Source organism: Pinus tabuliformis, chromosome 3_2 (assembly GCF_031772625.1).
Source record: "Pinus tabuliformis cultivar Carrire ecotype Pingquan chromosome 3_2, CPIR1, whole genome shotgun sequence".
NCBI lineage: Eukaryota > Viridiplantae > Streptophyta > Pinopsida > Pinales > Pinaceae > Pinus > Pinus tabuliformis.
The window spans coordinates 27,919,458-27,944,480 of NC_142302.1; the positions used below are offsets into that span (position 1 = coordinate 27,919,458).

General features: G+C 36.8%; 1 protein-coding gene across 1 annotated transcript; it reads right to left on the reverse strand.

Annotated features, from left to right (window-relative positions):
• Positions 1-4,549: 4,549 nt before the first annotated feature.
• Positions 4,550-6,434, reverse strand: LOC149179649 (F-box protein At5g49610-like). The gene has a single exon (XM_089418032.1). It carries the CDS (start codon positions 6,048-6,050, stop codon positions 4,755-4,757), a length of 1,296 nt encoding a protein of 431 aa, XP_089274158.1. The 5' UTR covers positions 6,051-6,434; the 3' UTR covers positions 4,550-4,754.
• Between the last annotated feature and the right edge of the window lie 18,589 nt (positions 6,435-25,023).

Genomic DNA, 25,023 nt, shown 5'->3' on the forward strand with positions numbered 1-25,023 from the left:
ACCATCATATCTCCACAGCGTCTCCCCTCCCCTGACATAAAACTGCTCCTGAATAATTGGAGGCAAATGGATGACCCTCCAATCCTCTCTCTCCATATTGAAAATCAGCAACACAATCCCACTTTGGCTTGAAACCAACCAAAAGAACTCACCTCTGCAAAACACAGCCAGAGATCCAGGAACGAGCTTGGCGAGAGGAGACATCTTTGCAGCTCTCTTCCAATGATCAGTCCTTGAATCATACACATCAGCAAACAGTTTCTGCAGGGGCTGATCATTTGCTGATCATTGAGCTTGGTTTATGGTTAAAGTGATCCTCTTTATAAAACCATAACACCTTAATTTCAGCCCATTTACAAAATCACTATCAAATATTAATTTTGATTTAGGTAAGAATGTCTATATTTCTCTTATGAATATTAAGATGAGAAACTCCTTTTGAACATTGGTAATACCTTGGATAAGTTTATTGTCATGAACATACAAATAAAAATGAGGTCCTCCACCACCGACCCTTAAATCTGTTTTTACACGAACCTAAGTAAAAGAAATCTCAAAAATGAAATTAGACTGCACTATGACAACTGCAAAGAGACATAAATTTTAAAGTATTAAAATATCACTTTCTAGTGCAGTATTGTTTTAAACATATACACATGTCAACTTCATACCAAAAAGCAATGGTCTCTTAGAATAAAATGTTGATGAATCCTAAACCAGCTTAGTGCAAAGACGTGATAAAAAATCACTGTTAAGTAACTCCATCCACACATGCTCATTGTGGGGGTGGCGTGGACATTCATAAAGAGATGACTAAGGAGCCAACCTCACTGTTAGTACTTTTCTTCCCTGAGGGACGATTTAGAAACATGATTCAAAGAGCTCAAACAAGGAAATTGAACCAATCCCACCCATTCCTCTTATCAAGTTAGATGATGCAAAGCAATTATCACTATTTATGTAATACATAACAATACACTCCCTCTTATCAAGATGGATGATGCAATGCAATTATCACTGTTTAAGACAACAATTTTCAATCAGTTTACTGGTTGGATGGAAATTTGTAAGAAAAGGGCAGCTGACTAACATCCATGATCATACAAAATCTGGAAGAAAAGGGGGGCTGATTAACCTGCACGATCACCAAAATAGGAAAGAAAAGTAGAGGAGAAGAAAGGGCAGTCCATCTATAAGCGTGAAAGAGGGTCAGTAGTAGGTAGGTGACCCTCCTAAAGTACCTAAACCAGCATGTGGATCTGGAGGGTTAATAGGCATATATGCGAAGTTAAACATTGAATATGTCTGATTCTGACTTTAAATCTAGGCTTTTCAATGTAGGGTTAGATGTTGATTATGAAACCTGGGAAATTTGAAAAAAATTGTAGGTTATTTATAATGGTAATAGAATTTTATATTTTTTCTATACAGTACTTTAAATAGATGGTGATTGGATTTATTGTTAAAAACATTCCTTAAAAATTAAGATAACTGGTTTTTATCATGGCTAGTTCCACCCACCTAACCAATGAAAAAAAAAGAATTTTATATTTTTACTTATTAAAAAGGGAAGAAATGTATCAAAGCTCCCCAAAACCGTGAGAATGTGGACACGTAACAAGTAGTATTACAATTTATCCTTAAGTTTTACGTCAAAACCTTGGTGGCTACCTGGTTCTCTCAGATTTTAAAAATATATTTCATAGAAGCAAGCATAATAAATGGTCTGAGGAGACATGCATTAGCTAGTTAAAGTATTTTGGATCTCCAAATCCATGATTTGTTTGACAACAAATGTTCATAACACTGCAAAATAGATAATCCTCAATTTGCAAATTATGTAACCAAGCAATGACATCCCATTCTTCAAATACAGTACCATAAGAATGATTTCCTGGTAGTGAAACTAGTGTCTTTACATTTTCCTCCTTTCCATCATCTCAACACTCAAGTAATATAATCTCAGTCACTGCTAAAATTTTTTCTGGTCAATGTTGTAATAGCTCAATTTCAAGAGCTCGAAAAAACACGCCATACACATCAACAACTATCTTGTCTAATTATCCTTAAATTAAACTGGTTTGTCTTACATCTGTGCCTTAATTTTATTTTCGCTAACCAAACTTCTGTACAAATGCTGCTGAAGCTTACCATAACGATTTCTTGCAGGGCAAACATTAGGCCAACTTCCTAACCTGCCATGACTAGGATACGGCAGCCAACCCTAAATTCAGAGGAATGGGAACCTGCTGCTCCAGCATCCCAAAACTACAATCTGTATAAAGCCTGCATTCACCATCAAGGACATCAAACAAGAACACATTTCTTGAAACTCGAGACAAGAACAGATTTTTTGAAACTCGAGGCTTGGAGCATAGAATGAAATCTTTAGGTTTCAAACTAGGCTCCTTTGCTGGCAAAGTAATCTCTGCCCATGAATCCCTTAGCCCTGATCAGCTCCCACAATCTCTTGCTTGATGTATGATTCAACAAAGCAAAAACTCTTCCTTGATCTTCTAGGCTCCTAAGCACCAACTCACACCTATCACCATCATATCTCCACAGCGTCTCCCCTCCCCTGACATAAAACTGCTCCTGAATAATTGGAGGCAAATGGATGACCCTCCAATCCTCTCTCTCCATATTGAAAATCAGCAACCCAATCCGACTTTGGCTTGAAACCAACCAAAAGAACTCACCTCTGCAAAACACAGCCAGAGATCCAGGAACGAGCTTGGCGAGAGGAGATATCTTTGCAGCTCTCTTCCATTGATCAGTCCTTGAATCATACACATCAGCAAACAGTTTCTGCAGGGGCTGATCATTTGCTGATCATTGAGCTTGGTTTATGGTTAAAGTGATCCTCTTTATAAAACCATAACACCTTAATTTCAGCCCATTTACAAAATCACTATCAAATATTAATTTTGATTTAGGTAAGAATGTCTATATTTCTCTTATGAATATTAAGATGAGAAACTCCTTTCGAACATTGGTAATACCTTGGATAAGTTTATTGTCATGAACATACAAATAAAAATGTGGTCCTCCATCACCGACCCTTGAATCTGTTTTTACACGAACCTAGGTAAAAGAAATCTCAAAAATGAAATTAGACTGCACTATGACAACTGCAACGAGACATAAATTTTAAAGTATTAAAATATCACTTTCTAGTGCAGTATTGTTTTAAACATATACACATGTCAACTTCATACCAAAAAGCAATGGTCTCTTAGAATAAAATGTTGATGAATCCTAAACCAGCTTAGTGCAAAGACGTGATAAAAAATCACTGTTAAGTAACTCCATCCACACATGCTCATTGTGGGGGTGGCGTGGACATTCATAAAGAGATGGCTAAGGAGCCAACCTCATTGTTAGTACTTTTCTTCCCTGAGGGACGATTTAGAAACATGATTCAAAGAGCTCAAACAAGGAAATTGAACCAATCCCACCCATTCCTCTTATCAAGTTAGATGATGCAAAGTAATTATCACTTTTTATGTAATACATAACAATACACTCCCTCTTATCAAGCTGGATGATGCAATGCAATTATCACTGTTTAAGACAACAATTTTCAATCAGTTTACTGGTGGGATGGAAATTTGTAAGAAAAGGGCAGCTGACTAACATCCATGATCATACAAAATCTGGAAGAAAAGGGCGGCTGATTAACCTGCATGATCACCAAAATAGGAAAGAAAAGTAGAGGAGGAAAAAGGGCAGTCCATCTATAAGCGTGAAAGAGGGTCAGTAGTAGGTAGGTGACCCTCCTAAAGTAGCTAAACCAGCATGTGGATCTGGAGGGTTAATAGGCATATATGGGAAGTTAAACATTGAATATGTCTGATTCTGACTTTAAATCTAGGCTTTTCAATGTAGGGTTAGATGTTGATTATGAAACCTGGGAAATTTGAAAAAAATTGTAGGTTATTTATAATGGTAATAGAATTTTATATTTTTTCTATACAGTACTTTAAATAGATGGTGATTGGATTTATTGTTAAAAACATTCCTTAAAAATTAAGATAACTGGTTTTTATCATGGCTAGTCCCACCCACCTAACCAATGAAAAAAAAAGAATGTTATAATTTTACTTATTAAAAAGGGAAGAAATGTATCAAAGATCCCCAAAACCGTGAGAATGTGGACACGTAACAAGTAGTATTACAATTTATCCTTAAGTTTTACGTCAAAACCTTGGTGGCTACCTGGTTCTCTCAGATTTTAAAAATATATTTCTTGGAAGCAAGCATAATAAATGGTCTGAGGAGACATGCATTAGCTAGTTAAAGTATTTTAGATCTCAAAATCCATGATTTGTTTGACAACAAAATGTTCATAACACTGCAAAATAGATAATCCTCAATTTGCAAATTATGTAACCAAGCAATGACATCCCATTCTTCAAATACAGTACCATAAGAATGATTTCCTGGTAGAAAAACTAGTGTCTTTACATTTTCCTCCTTTCCATAATCTCAACACTGAAGTAATATATAATCTCAGTCACTGCTGAACTTTTTTCCGATCAACGTAGTGATAGCTCAATTTCAAGAGCTCGAAAAAACATGCCATACACATCAACAACTATCTAGTTTAATTATCCTTAAATTAAACTGGTTTGTCTTACATCTGTGCCTTAATTTTATTTTCGCTAACCAAACTTCTGTACAAATGCTGCTGAAGCTTACCATAACGATTTCTTGCAGGGGAAACATTAGGCCAACTTCCTAACCTGCCATGACTAGGATACGGCAGCCAACCCTAAATTCAGAGGAATGGGAACCTGCTGCTCCAGCATCCCAAAACTACAATCTGTAAAAAGCCTGTATTCACCATCAAGGACATCAAACAAGAACACATTTCTTGAAACTCGAGAGAAGGACAGATTTTTTGAAACTCGAGGCTTGGAGCATAGAATGAAATCTTTAGGTTTCAAACTAGGCTCCTTTGCTGGCAAAGTAATCTCTGCCCATGATCCCTCAGCCCTGATCAGCTCCCACAATCTCTTGCTTGATTTATGATTCAACAAAGCAAAAACTCTTCCTTGATCTTCTAGGCTCCTAAGCACCAACTCACACGTATCACCATCATATCTCCACAGGGTCTCCTCTCCCCTGACATAAAACTGCTCCTGAATAATTGGAGGCAAATGGATGACCCTCCAATCCTCTCTCTCCATATTGAAAATCAGCAACCCAATCCCACTTTGGCTTGAAACCAACCAAAAGAACTCACCTCTGCAAAACACAGCCAGAGATCCAGGAACGAGCTTGGCGAGAGGAGACATCTTTGCAGCTCTCTTCCATTGATCAGTCCTTGAATCATACACATCAGCAATCAGTTTCTGCAGGGGCTGATCATTTGCTGTTTGCCCACCAGCAGATACTGCTATTAGAACCTTATAATGCCCAGAATCTACATCAACTGCCATACCTGCCAATTGGGTTGTCCCCTTCTCAACTCTCTCAGGCAAACTCTTGCAACACCTTGTCACAGGATTACACACATAGTAATTGACAGGACCTCTTCTCCATTGCTTAAACTCCGAAAAGCACAGTAAATTACCAGCAGAGGCCTCCAAGCGGATAAAATCAGATGGAATGGACAATTTAGACTCTATCTTGAAGGGCAGACGGAGCCACTTAGTAATACCAATCCTGTGACCTAAATTAGACCCACTTCTCTCCATGTCCTTTGATCTCATGAAACTTCTCCTCGCACACATAACAAATCCAGGATTGAAATGCTGGGAAATGGAATGAAGTCTGGCAAACCTCTTGCTTAATGGCAATTTGTTCCACTCGCGACAGACTGTTCTCAATGTCAGGATGCTCTTCAGTGGCAATCTGGCCAAGACCAGCTCCAATATCTCCTCAGGAAGCCTCTTCCATACAGATGGCTCCATTGGAATCTCTTCTCTGCATTGATTTTCTGGTGCAGATTTCTCAGTATCTTCAGTTTGTGAAGGCACTAGTTCAGGGCATTCCAGCAGCACCAACATCAGATCTTCGGAGACCCGATGTCTCACTCGATCCATGGCTTTACCCAAACCCTTGCTTCTGAATTCTGAGGGTTTTCCTCCAAATGCTTGAATCTTGCAACCACAAATGCTTTATTGAATTTCTCAAAGCTTAATGTTGCAGTTGAATGAACTGTTCTTATTCTCGTTCTGGAATACATTTTCCATGCACCATCACCGTCTTTCAATGTTGCTTTTGCGGGACCCAAAGTTGAAATTTTTGGCAGCGGTTTGACCTCCTGGTGTTCGATATTCCACCATTGCTGACCTCTGGGTATCTTTGAAGTGACATTATTCCATAATGTTATCCTCTGTAAAGTGCCATAAGGAAGATCCCACAAATTACTTTCGGCAGGGTTTTGGCGCTCCGCCAAGGGCGATCGTATAGATTCGAAGGAAGAAAGTAGAGCGAAGCAAATTCGTCATTCAACGTTGTTTTGTTTTTGTTTTTACGTGACAAGAATTTAATTTTGTTTAGCTTTTAACGTGACAGAAATTTATTATTTCTAGAATAGGATAAATATTGTTACCTGTTATTTATTTCGTAGAATTCAAATTTATTGTTCATCATTGTTCCTTTTGGTACAATATTTTAATTCGATCTAATCATGATTGCTTTGTTTAGAAGACAAAAATTTAATATTTTTAAAATAATTTAAATGTGATTAAAGTTACTTAGACTCTGTATTAGAAAATTTACTTTGGATATAAGAAATTTAACATAAACATAATTGTTATATAATAATATTAAATTATTATTGTTACTCACGATTAAAGTTCATTGTTAATATATATTAGTTTTTTTAAGCTTTTAAAATTTTCCATTTAATACTCTATATTTTCTAAATTAAACAAGAATTAATATTATTTTCTTGATTAGAATTTTTGAGGTTTTATTGGAAGGTTAGTGGCAGAATTTTATCACGCATTAATTAATGGCATATTGAAGTACGAAATATTAGAGGACTTTTATCAAGATAAAATAATTAAACAAGTTCGGTTGCTAAGCAACAAGTCCTTGTTGAGTAGGCACTGTCACTCTGTGGATGCAATACTAGAGCCCAAACGACACTGGAATCCCTCATTATTCTCGTGATCTCCATTCCTTAGTATTGTTGCAAGCAGATGGCATACTTGAAGTGTGGCTCCATGGCATCCATACTAGAGCCCAAACAACACTTAATCCTTCGGTATCTCCATGGCAGGCATACCAGAGCCCAAACGACACTTGAATTGTGCAGTATTTTTGTGATATGCATCCTTCATGCCTCGGCATACCTGAAGTGTCGCTCCGTGGCAGCCATACCAAAGCCCAAACGAAACTTGAATCCCTCGGTATTCTCATTATATGCGTCCCTCAGTATCGTTGCGGGAAGATGGTGTACATGTATGGCATTCACATGTATGATCTGAAATGTTGTTTCCATGTTGCAAGTTTCACAAGTAATTCTTAAGTTCCAGTAAGATAGATTGATCATACAACCCAAAGTGAGATTGTTGTCTCTCAAAACTCATTCAAGAAATAAACTTATCTTAAATTAAATCAAATGTGGATGAGTTATGAATTGTGATTTCATGAAATAAGTTGATTTTTTACCACTACATATTCACGTATGCTAGAATAACTCATATCACAATATTCTTCAATAGCTCATATCACAATATTCTTGAAAGCATGCTGGAAAACAAGTGTTCACACACTCGCCAAGGAGTGTTCGCACACCGTCACGAAGTATGTTCTCCACTTTAAAATATATAACATAAGATACAAAATGACTTTATGTTAATACACCAACATACATGCATTACATAGAGAAAATAATGATTAGACACTGAAAATAAACGTAACATCATAGATGTGGACGGCCTGTCTAGGGGACTTGTTGTGTTATGGGACCCCTGATGGGTCAAGATGAAGGCTTATTCATGCATTGTCGGTATCCTCTTGGCGGGTAATATTAGAGGTCTGCCCGACAGGATTCACATTTTGAACATCTATGCCCCATACAGGGATAGAGGGTTATTCTGGAAGAAGCTAGAGGACTCTAAGATATTTGGATTATCCTCTCTGATTATGGCGGGAGATATGAACTGTACAATTGGTGTGGATGAGGTATGGGGAGGTAATGGTAGAGAAGACCCAGTTTTTGCTCAAATAAAAGATATCATTATTGATTATAACTTTATTGATATCCACCCTTGTAAGTCCGAGCTAAACTGGGACAATGGGAGAACGGGCAATGGCTATGTCGCAAAAAGACTGGATCAATTTTTACTCTAGGAAAAAGTTGTAGAATGGCTTGGTTTTGTCCAATCAGACATTGTCGACATATTCATATCAGATCACTAGCCTATTACTCTTGGCTGGTGCCGGGGGGATGTTCGCATTGGTATGCCTTTCAAATTCAATTGGGTATGGTTAGCAGATCCCGAATTTGACAAGCTGGTCAGGTTGCACTGGAAAAGGAACACATCATCTTCCTCTTCCCATATGTTGCGTATGCTGCAAAATCTCCGTGCCCTAAAATAGGTGGCTAAAAGCTGGAAGTGCAAACAAATCTCATTACAGAAAATGGAATTGACTGAGATATCAGAGGCTCTGTCATCTCTGCGACCTCAGCTATTAACTCAACAACTATCCAGGGTGGTTCGGGATAAAATACACTCACTGGAACAAAAAATGAAGCAGATCTTGAAGCACAGGGAGGCGACATGGCACCTTAAGAGAAGGGATATTTGGATACGAGAAGGTGACAAAAACACAAAATTCTTCCATAGATTTGCAAACAACAAAAGGAAAATCAATTCTATATGGGAAATTGTTGATGAAGTGGGAAATAAACATATAACACAACAGGGGATTAGCAGAGATGCGACCCTGCATTTTGAGAAGGCCTACAATTGTAGGGAACATGAGAATGTGGATGACCAAATTTGGGGGATAGAGGAGTACCCACATATGTTCAAGGAGGAAGAAAACAGTAACTTATGCAAGGAGGTTTCGGAGGAAGAAATTTGGGGGGCTCTAAAAACCATGAAGTGTGATAAGAGTCCTAGCCTGGACGACTGGATGGTTGAACTATTCTCTCATTTCTTCGACATCTTCAAGGGAGATCTGGTAAATATGGTTCAGGAATCACGAGATAGAGGCTATATTCATCCACACATCAACTCTACATACATAAATATGATTCCAAAGAAGGACAAATCAGGTTTTTTATCAGATTATCGGCCCATTTCTTTATGTAATCTTATCTATAAGATTATATAAAAAACAATTTCCAACATGATGAAGGACACACTATCGAAGTACATTTCTCCGGAACAATATGGTTTTTTACAAGACCGACAGATTCATGATGCGGTGGTAATCGCACATGAATGTTTGCATTATATACATGGAAAAAAATTAGACGTAGCCATCATGAAAGTGGACCTTCAGAAGGCATATGATTGCCTCGACTTGGGGTATTTGAGGTTGATCCTTCATAAAATAGGAATACAACACAGAGGCATAGAGTGGATAATGGCGTGTGTCAGAAATGTCCGATATGTTGTTGTGATCAATGGATACCCAACTAGATTTTTTGGTGTTGGGAGAGGGCTCAAGCAGGGGTGTTCCCTTTCACCACTATTGCTCATATTGGCGATGGACAGTCTTAGCTTGAAGATAAAAAAAAGTGGTGGAAAGTGAAGGTTTCGGGGCACTGAGTTTGGGCAGGGATATCAAAATCTCCCACATCTTCTTTGTGGACGACATTTTGATCATGTGCTTGATTAAACAAGCTGACTGGTATGTACTATCACATATCTTTAAAATATTCAAGAGGGCATCGGGGCTCATTATGAATGTACACAAATCTTCCATTTTATATGGCTCCTGCAACATGGATTACATTGAATTTATACAAAATCTGTTTAGGATTGAGGCAGTCTCTCTCGAAGGTGGTATAAAGTATTTGGGATTTCATATCAAACCTAGTAGATACCGAAATTAGGACTGGATGTGGCTGATAGATAAATTCTATAAACGGATTACAGGTTGGGAGTTTAGATGCCTCTCCCTAGGAGGATGTATTACCCTCACGCAAGCTGTCATTACTAAATTGGGAGTATGTTGAGCTCACTTATACCATCTTCCTAAAGCTATTCTACAGAAATTGAATTGTCTCATGTCTCAGTTTATTTGGTCAGGGACGACGCACTCTCACAAATACCATCTGGTATGAATGGAGCTGATTACCTTGCCTAAGCGTATGGGTGGTTGGGGTGTATTAAACATGAAGCTGTTTGGACAGGTTCTTCTAATGAAAATGTTGTCGAGGGAAATATTCGGCCCTGGCATATGGGGCTGTATTGTCAGGAAAAAATATTTAAAGGACAAACCTTTTACTATATGGATGCGCAGTGGAAATAACAGAGTCTCTGTTGGCTTGGCTATTTGGCATAGTTTATGTAAAATTAAGACCTTTTTCTTAAGGAGCTTGTGTTGGCATTTGGATCGGGACACCATATTATTATGGGACTGGATCAGATTATGGGTATCAATACACTTGATATGGTTTCTGTGGAGCTAATACAAAAACTAAATAGGAGGGGCATTTTTTCTAGAATTAAGTGATTCAAGAATGGCAGGGTCATATACCAATTTGGAAATATGCCGGAGATAGGTTTGACAGACTAGATGACACTTGAATGGGAACATGTCAAGAAGAAAATGAAATTGACTAGTTTTTGTTGGGATGCGAAGGGTGATCATATTACATGGAATGTGAAGATGAAGGTTGGAGGAGTGATTGTGGCGAATGAATATAATGCCCTTTGTAGACAAGAGTCACAATCTATTAAGGTATGTTGGTTCTACAATTTTTGGAAAACCAAGATGCCTATCAAAATGACTACTTTTATTTGACTTGTATGGCATAATAAGAATCTTATATGGGGGAACCTACAAAAGAGGAATTGGCATGGGCCAACATATTGTGTACTTTGTAGACATGCCGGTGAAGATAATACACATCTATTCCTAACCTCTCCTGTCACCAATATGATTTGGTAACCTATTGTTGCTTATGTGGGTTTTCCCTATATACGTTTTGATAATATTGAGGACTGTTTGATTTGGTGGAGCAATAAAAAACCAACTTGGTGTACGATCCCCCTTTCCATCTTCTGGGAGATATGGAACAATGACAACCTAATTATTTTTGAAAATGCCCTGGGTGATGTTACCCAGATGTTGGACAATATTAAACAATGGTATATGATTGGTAGTTTATAGGATAGTGGTAAAAAGAAAAAGGCAGAGAAGAGCTATGGTACTGATATTTCATATCCGACTGGTTCTTTTGACGGGGCAGAACAAAGAGGCATATGTGGATGTGGTTTCTGGATAAAATTCTCAGAGGTACAGGGGTACTTGGTACACCGGGGAGCTGTTAGAGGCTCGAATATGAAGGCATAAGTGATTGCCTTATGGGGATTATTATGGTTCACTACTTTCCTCAACATTCTAGTTATTCATATATATGGAGACTCTAGGGCTACTATTGAGCACATTCATGGAAAAATCAAAATTAAACAACCTACGTTGAATGGATGACTATGCCAAATAGAGCACATTTGGCATACTTTAAAGGACTCAACCCTACAACACATTGGACAAGAACATAATCAAAATTCAGACGGTATGTCAAAGAGGGGCTTACTGGATGAACTAGACGGTATGCATATCGACATTGTGATGGATGGACATAGAATGGATGCTGGTTTGCTTTCTTTGCCCATATAAAACATCTTCTAATGCAAGGAATCAATCATCTATTATATGTTGTTTTTTGTATACTTTTTGTGATTTTGTGAATACTTACAGGATGATATACTGCTAGCTTTCTTAATGCACAAGATATGTTTTTCTTTCCAATGACATGTAGAAGCTGTTTCTTTTTCTGCCGATATGGTGCAAATAATCTTGTACAAAGATGCTCTAGGGTGGGATACTGTATATATTAAAATGACTCCATATGTCGGTTTTACTTTTTGCTGATGCTGACTACTATGAATGTGTTGAAAATAGCAACAAGAAATGCTAAAAATAGCACTGCTATAAATAGTAGTTCAGCCAATGTTGATCTTAGCAACAATGGATGGAAAAATGGAGTGCTAAAAATAGCATTCTATAAATATCATTTCAGGATACCTTCCTATTTTAGTCAGTCCCTAAACTAAAATAGTGAAGTAAAATTCGAATTTGATCTTAGCAGCTGTTTGTAAAATAATTAATTAATTCATCTTGAGTTAATTAGTCAAGGAAAATCAAACATGAAGTCTATGTGGGGACATGCAACAGTTTCTCCATTAATTGAGGAATTTATCCATCAGTTAAATAGATAAGGATGAGTTGTAATTAGTTGGCTCAGTTAACTGAGTCAAGTCTAGTTAGATTAATTCAAACAGTTTGTTGAATTAATGTAGGTTCAGTTAGTTAATGCTTGCATGCATATAACTACTGCACTTCAGATAACTGAGTATTCTATCATAAATAACTCATGCATGTCAGTTCAGACAAAGACCCAGTCGAGATTAGATGGAGGGGCAGTGTACTATTAGTTGCTAGAATATTCCATTGTGAATATTCCTTACATGTAGAAGGAATTTTTTCCTTGAGGATTGCGTAGTTACTTCTTCAAGCTTAGTGAGTGTGATGAGGCCAATTCACACATGTGGCTTCACTAGACCCAAAGAAAAATTGCGCAAGGAAATAGGAGGCTTGGAGGGCTTGAGGAGGACATATACAGTGTCTATTCAGTCTGTGAGCTGTATTGTTTGATTGCAGAGAGAGCAGGATAACTTGAGAGCTGATTCTTTTTGTAACTTGAACAAGATTTCCACTTGTATGATAATAAAGAGATTGGGGTTTTAGGCTGAGGCTTTCCTTGGGTTATTTCTTCTGTGTTATGTGTGATTGATTTCTCAATTCTCAGTTATATGTGTTCTCTTGATCTTGCTCAATTCGATTAAGCTTCCGCAAAGTGTTATAGAAGTAGATCTTGTATTGTGTTTTAGTATATTGCATAATCTGTTGATCTACAGGGGGAATTTCTACAGAATGTAATATGTTGATGACATATACTGGGGTTATTAATGACTCCAGTTTTTTTTACAAAAACAGTGATCATGATGGGATACATCAGATCGAACATATGGACTATATTTTTGTTCACTATATTAATACAACTGTTTTTTCTTAATGAAAAAAAAGGAAAAAAAAAAACAGTTCATTTCAAAGAAGTTTCATAGCACATTAATTCAACACGTTCAGAGATTGAAAGCAATGAAAATATTGCAATAATTGTGCATTGCATCGCAATTTTTCGTTATAATTCTAGTCAATGTCAAATATTGTTCTATATATTTTTGTTTTATATTTTTATGTTATATGATCATATCAAAGAAAAAAGAAACAAAGCAGAAAACTAATTATTGTGTTGACACACCGAAGGCTGTGGACACATTATGGTATTTTGAGGCATGTCTTACTTTAAAAAATGACATTAACAAAACTTACGAATGCATTACTATCTAGATACCATCACTACCACTACTAGAATTAGGAAGAACATTATTTGTGGAACTAGTAGATGACTATAGACGATGCAACCAAAATTTTCTTGGAAATGGACAATATACAATTACATAATTGCATTTCATCTGAATGTAGATTGTGTCATGCTTTGCTCAGAACTCGGTGTGTCATACAATGAAATTCTCACAAAAGGAAGCTACAAGCAGCTAAGCCAACTACTAGCAGCTATGCTTGAAAGTACACAAAATATAATGGCCACACAAACTGGGTAAGGAGTTGCCTGCTCATCTCATCGCTCCATACTGTAAACTGTGTACCATACCTACTCTTTTTCTATCGCTCAAGAAGGTGGGCTCAAGGACAAACTAGCTAAACTATACTATATTTTCTAACAGGGTTACTTCTTTACCATGGAGAGACCAGAACAAAGGCCATGGAGACCACGGACATACCAGAACAAAGGCGACGGACATACCAGAACACCAACATGTACTTGCATGTGGTTGTACGTGTACATTTGCATGTAGTTATACTTGGGAAAATGGGCCTACGCTACAGTGAACGCTAGCATTACTTGATTATAGAAAACAACTTGACAACCTGCTCTCTTAACCTAACGTTTTTATACATTATGTTCCTCTCCACCTCAGGAAGAGGCCAAATAAGATCTCAATATTCTTGGTTCGCTTACAAAACTCAGTGTCAATATTTAATAGGGTCAACAAAAATTGAATTATAATATATATAACAAGACTTTGGTTAAAGTAGATTTATTTCCTATAGACTACTCGTATTTCAAAGAATTTCGATTACAATATTCCCTGCTGCCTCTGACAGGGACTAATACTACCTTTCACAACCTAATGATAGATATTTTATTGGCTCAGAGTCCTTTAGCTCCATGTGATACATATGTGTATATGTATGCAAGATGATGTTGTTGCCATCAATAACACTTGATAGCCAAAGAATTAATTGCAAGATAGGGAGGAAGTCTACTTGATGTTATGTAGTAGTTGACGAAGAAAGGACCGAAATTCTTGTTTCTTTTTCTCGTGGATATCGTAAATTTTAGCAGAGATATAATTTTGCACTGCCTTTGACATCAACCAATTAACTGCTATATGCTCTTCATTACCTTTGCTCTATGTCGCCTCTACATTAAAGTAATTGCATTACACAAATTATGCATTAAATCTCTCAACTTACCTTTTCCATCACTACCTTCACCCATATAGTATTCCTATCATCTACCATCCTCAACTACTATTATTAATCATATTTATAACAACTTTGACTTGCACGAGCATTCATAATCTTTTAATGGACATTCATTATGAACTTGTTAGTGAATAATCTTCAGGGTCGAATACCACTCGCACCCCTCTGCCCATGTGTCACCATCATACCATGCCATGTTAGCTGCCACAATGGCCTACTCAAGTCGTTAGCTATTATATCAACTATCAACATCTTAGGAAATACTTATCAAATTAAACTTGTTGACTTGCTCTCCACTCAACTGTATAATGAACTGATAATTAACACCCATTTTCCCATGTGTCACAATCATACCATGCCTTGTCAACTGCGATGGTGGCCTACCCAATCCGTTAGCTGTTATATCAACTATCCAAACCTTGGGCAATACTTTATCAGATTAAACTTAATGACTTTCTCTCCACTCAGTTAGATAATGAACCCTCAATTGATAGAGGTTGACCTTTTTGTCACTTGTCTCTACTATCTACCAAGTCCTTAGGCCCCTGAGACACTTAACCCACAATGGTTTCATCCAAATATCTAACACCTAACATCCCAATGTGCTAACCCCAAGTAGGTCGATCGACTACCCACAAGGCCCCTGGGTGGAAGTTAAAGGAGTCATTGATATCTGAACATTAGAAATCTCGACATTCGTGTGATCATTATATTGGTCGCCACCTAAGTTCCATGTCAACACGCAACATCGACTAACACACCAACATGCCACACTAGTTGTTGCATCATTAAAGACTTGCCTAAGTTCCATGTCACTTCACCACGTCAAATGCCATGTGGATGACACATGGCATCTTGTTCCACATCAACTTCCATCTGGCATGCCATGTCACCATTACTGCTACACTAGCATGCAATGTCCTCCATCCCATGAGCCCACCTTATTGGGCTTCACTAGTATCAAGAGGAAACCCCAATAGCTAGGTTCCTTCCTCCCAATGCTTTACCTCTAACAACCCAACACCCAAAAAATAATAACCAATCTCCATCTATCATCTAACTTGATCCACTCCCATTTGTTAACATATTGGGTTTTGTGTATACCAAGGTTTTCCTTGGGATATTGTGCATTTGTTCACCCAAAAAACTGACACTTGTTAGCCGATACCATCACTTGACAATCCACCTTGAACATTCGTCTCCGTTAATTGATAGATGTATCAGGTTCTATTAGTACTGGGACCTAGAATGTGTTTTCGTTGGTTGATTCGCTCAATAGTTGAATCCCCAATAGCTCGAAGGTTGATAAAACATCGTCCACGTATCCATCCCTGATATGCTACCACCCAATAGCACACATATCCTGACATCACTATGGCTTATTGCCAACACTTGATGTCATAGAACGATAACAAGAATTTCCATGTCAACCAAAAACCATCGTCGAGATCCATCAGTATCGGGATTTTCTTGTGGGTGTATGATGTCTTATGCCCCAACATCCAAATCTGATACTCTGATAGTGAATATGTCAACCAAACAATATATTGTAGTTAAAATACTAGTGAACTCTCCATTAATATCAAGATTCAAATAAACTATTATTTAAAATATTCTTGATGCCAATATCCAAACATCCAACCTTCCACACAACCCATTCCATCAAAGTGCTTAGTTACAACTCCTTACCAACCCAATCCATATTACCGGGGCTAAGGCTAGGGACTCCCAAACCCCAAATTTCTAAACCACAAAGAAGAGGCTGCAAATTTACTTTCAACAATTTTGGTGCCTTGCAACAGGGAATTTCATATATTCTAACGAAGAAAGTAGAGTGAATCATATTCTCCATTTAAGGTTTTTTTGTTTTGCTTTTGCATGAAAATAATTTAATTTTGTTTAACTAATGAAGAAAGTAGAGTGAAGCATATTCTCCATTTAAGGTCTTTTTGTTTTGCTTTTGCATGAAAATAATTTATTTTTGTTTTGTTTTTAGGATAAGAATTTAATTTGATTCGTTCATAATTGTTGTTTTTGGACCAGATTTTAATTTGGTGTAATCATGATTGTTCGGTTTATTTTATTATTAAAAACAATTTTATTTATTTTTAAATATTTTGAATATGGTTAAAGTTTCTTATAATTATTTCAGGAAAAAATTATTTGAATATAAAAAATATAAATATCAATGGTTGTATAATATATGGTAGTTATATATTAAATTAATATTAATAATTGTGTTTATAGTAATGTTGTAGCTTAATTGTTTATGTTTTTGGAGGTTTTTGGAATATTTTCTAGATAAGTTTATCTAAAATTCCACTGAGATTCATTAGAATCACATGTTTAAGTTGCGAACTCTACATAATCTAAGCGTCCCAAGGGGTTTTAGGGTGTTTAATCATTTTATCCATTCAAAAAGGCATTTTAAATAACAAAAACCCTTATCTGATTAAAATTTGTTTTTCTAGATTATGACAAAAAAAACTCCAAAATGTAAAATGATTAGACAATGTTTGTAGTAATAAGTTCATCATTAATCATATATTAGTTTTCTTTCACTTTTAAAATTTTATATATTATCTCAAGTTTCATTTAATTACTTATATCTTCTAAATTAAATAATAATGATTAATATTATTTGTCTAGATTTCAATTGCTTAAAACTTTGATGTCTTATTGCAAAGATCAATGGAAAAGTTCTATTAAACATTACATATCGGATGGTGGAGCATTAAATACTAGAGGGAGGACTTCTATCAATATAAAATAAATAAACAATTTGGCACTAATCTAATACCTTTTACAATACAACGAAACAGAGTTTATTGGCCCAGAGTCATTTAGTTCCATGGGGATACGTAGATGTATATGTGTGTAAGATGATTCCATCGCCATCAATAACTATTAACAACTAAAGAATTAACTGCAAGATAAAGAGAAAGTATGTTTGATTTTATGTGTTAGGTACCATAGAAAGAAGTGGAAGGGTGATAACATGGAGTTGGATTATCATTTTTGGCAAGAAAAGGCATGTTTAAGTGGAAAAAAAGATGGCTCATTCAAACAATTTAAGCGCTTGATCAACCTATTTTTAATCGCTCAATCCAATTTCTTGAGCACTAAAAAATTATCTCAATCGAGCCCTAAGGCTAGATCAAGCCTCTTTTTCTATTAAATTTGATGCAGGAGCATCCAGTTAAGGCACCATGACCGGGTGTTGGTCTCTGCCAGGTTGGAGAGTTGAGTTAACATCTTGTTTGTCTTATATGTTTAGTTTGTCAGAGTAGGAGGTAGGATTTCGTTTTTGTCTTAATTTCTGTATTAGTCAAAGGTAGTTGGTCGGTTAGGGTTATTACTTGTCTGACTTTAATAAACAACAGATTAATAATTGTCCTGTCATCTTAAAAGGAAAAGACAAATGTGTCTAAATGTAAATCTTGTCATGTAAACAGAACCGAATACTTAGTAGTTATGTAACTATACTGCCTACAACCGAAAGTAACTATAGTTTCATTAACTGTAAACAAAAACGTATAAATGTAACAATGAAAAACATGTAAAAGGTTCAGCATTTCCAGATACAAGTAATAAAAGAGACAGAACGCAAATTTTTCTATCATCCATCTGTATCATTGCCTACGTGTTGTGCAATTGTGTTTTATCTATTGACTAATTGAACTCAGAAACAACAAGCAGAGTGCAGGCCTACAACTGTAGGTTGTTTTTCTTTTCCTCTCTTAACAGGAAGCCGAATACTGTAAAATGCATGTAATTTCCACAACCAGAACGGACGGGTACACGAACAAAACTCACGACCAGGAGAAAGTCATACATTAAACAATTGTATGGAGAATACAGAATCAAGGCATCGGTGAAACAAACTACAATAGAGGTAATTCTGGACCAACCATCACACATTTTCTTTAACAAACATAGACAGATAATATATATATATATATATATATATATATATATATATATATATATATATATTGCTGTTGTTCAATACAAATTAAGTATTACATTGTCCAAACAAATAGAGTATACAACGTCCGCTAGAACGAACAAACCCTAGTCCAGGGTTTGATGTCAAGAAAACCCTCGAGCCCCAACTAGACAGCCAGACCAGAATAGTAAATAAACTGGAATTTGAAACTAGACACAGGCCTAGGTCGCGAGAACGACCCAAATCATACACAGCAACCGAACGGCGAGGAGCAATCACCATAGAACCACAAAACCCTAACTACAAGTTGACAAACTGTGGAAGACAGAGCCTACCAGCAAAGAGTTGTAGGGTTTGGAGACCGAATCGTGATAATCCTTCACACCCAAGGTCGAACCCTCGACCTGTGCAGACAGAACGAGCCAAGGTTAGCATACATTACACAGTGATGCCTGAACAGAGATACAACATAAGCAAGGGGAGAGCATAATTTACCTGGGAGCACGACAGGACCAAGAATCTCACGAAATAGAGCCGCAGAAAACCAAAAGAAGCCTGAGACAAGAGGAGCAGGCATTGGTTAGCTTCTAAACCAGAAGGGAGTGGAGATAAAACACGGAGGGACAAATTACCTGAAGCTGTAGTCGAGTAAGTCATTGTGACGAAACCTGTGCACATAGGAACCAGAATTTAAAATGACTTTAGCACTATAACAGTAGCTAAGAACATTGTCGACAACAGGAAAGAACAACCGGTGGCCTGAGAGACCAGGCATCGAGTCCAAGCAACAACAGAACAAAACAATAACTCACTGTGTAGAAGAATATGAGTGGACCAACCTCCAAAGTCCAGACAATTTCATGCAACAAGGAAAAATTCGTTGCCAATAGCACAAGCAAGTCCGGGAGACCAATATTCGATCGCAGCCACACCCAAAAACAGAGTTTGCCATAGGAACTGGGACGAGGCAGAGCACTTTGACAGGAACCCTCGCAGAGCTCCCACAGCAAACAAAACAACCAAACAATGACCAGAAAGCACAAAGGTTTTGTGTAAAAGACCAAGCGGGAAAACAAAGATTGAGGCCGGGTACAAGGCAGGTTCACATTTACGAGCCACAATTAATGATTGCTAATTCCAATAAAAATATCCAACACTCATATCTGCAATCAACCTTCAAATCAACAACCGAATCCGCCAACATAATTAACACTGGACAGCTTGACATCCAAGGTTACGTTGGAGCGTGGGCTGGGTTCCATCAAAATTTCCCACCTGCGGTTTGCGCCTGCCATTTACACAGATTGCATGACAATTTAGAGCTCAACCGAGAATATTGGAGCACGATCGAGCAATTGGAGCATGGAATGTTCCAACCAAACTCTCCAACAACCCTGCCAATGTTTCCTAGAGGCTCAAACAAAGGTAGGTATTCTATCCTTTTTGTATTTTTTTGCAAACTTTAACAAATTAATTAAAAAAAAAACTTACCATACAAAAACCATGAAAACCACAAAAACCCATAAAAAAAAACCTTTAAAACAACATGGAAAACCACAAAACAACCTAGAAAATGCTTCAAAAACACAAGAAAAACTATAATTTAGGTTTTAATTTGTTTTTTACTTGCAATGGTAGCATATTTTGTTTATTAAATGCATATTTTTTTAATTTTGAATGGCAAAAACATTATTTTCTAATTATTTTAGGTTTTAATATTTTTCTTTAGGAAATTTGTGAAGTAAATTATCAAAATTTTTTAATTTTTTGTTATTTAAATTGTATTTTAAATTTCTAACAAATTTCACTGAAAATATATCCCAAAAATCTCCAAAACAAAAAACAACAAAACTATAACCAATAAATAAGTAAATTAAGGTCTTGAGATTGACATGATGAATATAGTTGCTCATAATGAACTTCTATTTATGAAATAAGAAATTTATTTCATTTTAAATTTAAATTTCAGAAATTTAAATAATTTTTTAATAATAAATATAATACGATTAGTTTTAAAAATAAATTATTAATCTTTAAAATTATATATATATATATATATATATATATATATATATATATATATATATATATATATATATATATAACAAAACATTTAACTTATATATAATATTTAACTATATACACAATTATAACATAACATATTTAATTATAATATAACATAACTATATTTAATTATTATGTAACAATGATATCATATAGCTATAACTATATATTATAGTTCTATATATAAAATATATCATAACATAGTTTTATAACTATTTAACATAACATAATTCTATAACTATTTAACAGAACACTGTGCACGTGCGCGCGCGTGCGCACACACACACACACATATATTTCGTAACATGTATTGTGCATAACTATAATATAATATATAACTATAACTATAACATGTAACATAGCATATCTATTTAAAAAATAACATATATATAGCATGTAACATATAACGGGAATAGGACTTTGGCATAGACTCTGCGGAACCGGTGCGTCTGCGTTAGCTATGGCTCCTACATGCATCGGCAAACCCTCTGGAGAGCCCAAGAAGCTGGAAGCGCGATCAGCCTGGGCCATCTCCGGAGCACAGAGAGTAAGGATCAACTGTATTTCACAGCAGTCAGGGCGTATAAGGGATACTGAGGCGCGAACCTGCCAAGATCTGGTGAATACGGGTTTTCCCCAGAAGGCAAAGATAGCCGACAAATCTCTGATCGGTACAAGCGGGTTGAACGGCCATACGACAGTCTGCCCCAAGGCCGTAGCTGCCAGCGAGATCAAGCTTGATGGGGGAGCTGTCTTCAGCAATAATGGAGCCCTCAGGACGGAAAAACGCAGACTCTGTCTAAGGTATGGAGGAAAATTCCATTTCATTGAATATCAGAATGCTGATCTGTTCTATTATGGCGCAGATCTGGATACCCATCTGCCATTGAGCTCTGATTGGGCATCATACCCATCGCTCCGAGGCACCCAGTACAGATCGAGCCCCGGGCTATCAGATCTAGACCATTTTGTGGCAAATCGACCCTCTTGGGCAACTTTTATCCCGATCCATGGGAATATGCACAGATTGAGCCTTGGGCTCTTCGATCTAGACCCCCGCATGGTAGATCGGCCCCATTTCAGGTCAGATCTGGATGCCCAACCACTGATCAGGGGCATGCAAAAGTCACAGAACAAAATTTCTGCATTAGATCCGCCAAATACAAGAGTTGGATCCCCGGCAAGAGGATACCAAGTATTTATAAAACTCCCTGAAGGAAAATCGAAATTTATCTGGGTAAAAGAAACTAATACTATTAAGCAAATGCAGGAAATTATCATGCAACAGTTGGGATACCCCATCAGATCACAAAATCTGATACATGGGGGTAGAGCGCTTCAAGATACAAAATACCTCTGGGAATACCAAATTGAACCCCTGTCAACAATCATACTCAATCTGAGATTAAGAGGGGGCGCATCCGTCAATGGTAGGAATAATTACAGAGCTGAAGGAAGTGGTACGGGTTCAGGGGAAAAACCAGGTAGCATTTCCTTCAAAAACATCCTACAAGGGAAAAACACAGAAGGAACAACACCAAATCAAACAGGTATGGATGCCAGGCCATACATTGTGGAACAGCTGGAACATACCCCAGAATACAACATAGACACACCAGAAATAGAGGAGCACTGTACTACATATGAAAGGCAAGCAATAATATGCAGATTTAACAGCTTTTGGCCCAAACCGATGGATTTATTCCATTGGATCTTCACGAATTGGACCATGCAATGCGAAATACATCTCTGCTCCAAAGGATTTTTCATAGTAAAATTCTTATCAGCAATTGACAGGGACAGAGTAATACAGGAAGGACCTTGGTTCTGGGGATCCACAGGACTTTTCATCACACCTTGGTTCCCAGAATTTGATGCAAATACAATGGTTGTTTCCAAGATGCCAGTTTGGGTGCGACTACACAACCTCCCAATACATCTCTGGACTGACCAAGTACTAGCTGGAATAGGAAATACTATTGGACGCTACATCAAATGGGACACCCAGCGAGTGGAGGAACGAATTTACACTTTTGCACGAATATGTGTGGAAGTAGACCTCAACAAAGGCCTGCCAGACCAGATTCAGCTGAAGCATAGACAGAGGAGCTGGACACAGGGTCTAGACTACAAAAATACTGCTTTCAGATGTCGAATATGTAGACAAACAGGACATCTACAAAGCACGTGTCCAGCAGCCAAAAAAGACAATCGAAGAAAGAAGAAAACAGAAAAACAAGTGAAGGGATGGCAATTTCCCCCACCTGTTTCAGATGACGAGGAGGAAGAAGAGATGGAGTTTACAAACCCCAACCAGACCAATCAGATGAACAAAGAACCAACAGCGGAAGACAAAATCCCACAGGAACAGATAGATACAACACTGGCAAGTTTAACAGATACTATGGACATGGGCAGAAACAAACGTCAACACATATCAGACTCGTCAGACTCTGATAAAGACAATCCACAACCTGTGGCTGAATCCGCACTTGCACTCATAACTCCAACAGAGTCACAGGGGGTTTGGAAAAAAGTTGAGAAGAAAAAAGGGTGAAAAGTCTGACTTTTCCCCACATGTACATAATCATTTCTGTATCACATGTTATTTCTTGAATCCGTACACCCTGCGCGGTGTTGAAGGATCATTGCATCTTTTCTAAGCACCATTTTTGACATCTGTTTACAGCATATGCCGGAAGGCATCTACAACATGTAATTTTTCAATAATAATGAAAGATTACGATTTTTCCAGTGGAAAAAAAACATATAACTATATATTATTATATAACTGTATAAATAAGTTCATGTTTCAACAATGCATCATTGATAGATACATTAAATCCATCCAGAAAGTGCATTTAGTCCGGTGAATAAAAGCATTTTGGCTCTTTTCTAATTTGTACCATATTGTTTCATTATGTAGCGTGTTGTACAAGAAACATTGTCTTCATGTGCTAGCACCTAGGACATGTCATGTGTCAAAGTCAAACATTATAAGAACTTAAAGTCTATTGGAGTATTTGGTTGGCATGAAATTTTATTAGTTTTTAAAATATGTTTATTTCAAATTTTTACATATATATTTACATATTTATGCCCTAGGAATAAAATGCATTACTTAGAAACATGAAAAGTGTGAAGGTATGTTTGATCACTTCTTTCGATTTTGTTTACATGGAATTCAATATTTTGGTTAATAATTATAAAAAAATGGACCCTAAAGTTTAGGACTTTAGGTTTCATTATTCTTCTTGAATTTAGAAATAGTTTTTTTTTCAACATTCTTTCCAAGCCAACATTTTTTTCTTGGATTAGTTTATATGTATTATATGTAATAGTTTTATATTATATTTAATAGTTTAGTCAACATTTTTTTTCTTGTATTAGTTTACATGTTATGTATTATATGTAATATGGAGAGACATCCTATATATGCACCCCAACTTCAGGTTGTCACAATGCAACTAGATCTGTTATACATGGTTGGGTTAGTGATAGATTACATAGCCCACCCAAAGTGTGTGTTTCACTCATCAATCCTACCTCTTACACCAGTTGGAGTGTCAGAAGCAGTGTTTCTGTGTTTGCTGATGATCATGCTAGATCTAATGGACCTTCTTCACCTATTTCAGGGACACCTCGTACATTTTTAAATCCTCTTTAAACTTTATGTGTTTATGTCTTGAGATTTTCCTTAATTTTGAAATTGTCTTCAATTGATGTGTTTGAAATTAATGTATATTTTAGCCCATGAGGCTTTGGTTCGATGGTGAAGGGTTCACTGTTAAGCCACTCCATGTGATAAGTCACCAGTTCCAATCCCCCTGTGGATGCTAACTTACAAAAAAAAGGTTTAATATATATGTTATTATGCTTCTAGTTTGTTACTTATATATGTTAAATTGTGTTTATGATTTGAAAACCCACAACAAGGCAAAGCTGAGGATCAATGTGCAACATTGATCCCTCCATGGGATGATGCTACAACTCCTATCACATTGGAGGATGTTATGACCCAACATATGTGGATGACACGAGAGATGCATAACATCCCTGCCATTTCACCTACTAGTCATAGTTTGTCTTTGATGTTGGATAGCATCAATAGGTTGATTGAGACATACTAGAGGTCAGGCCCACAGAGACAAATCATACAGTCCATACAAAGC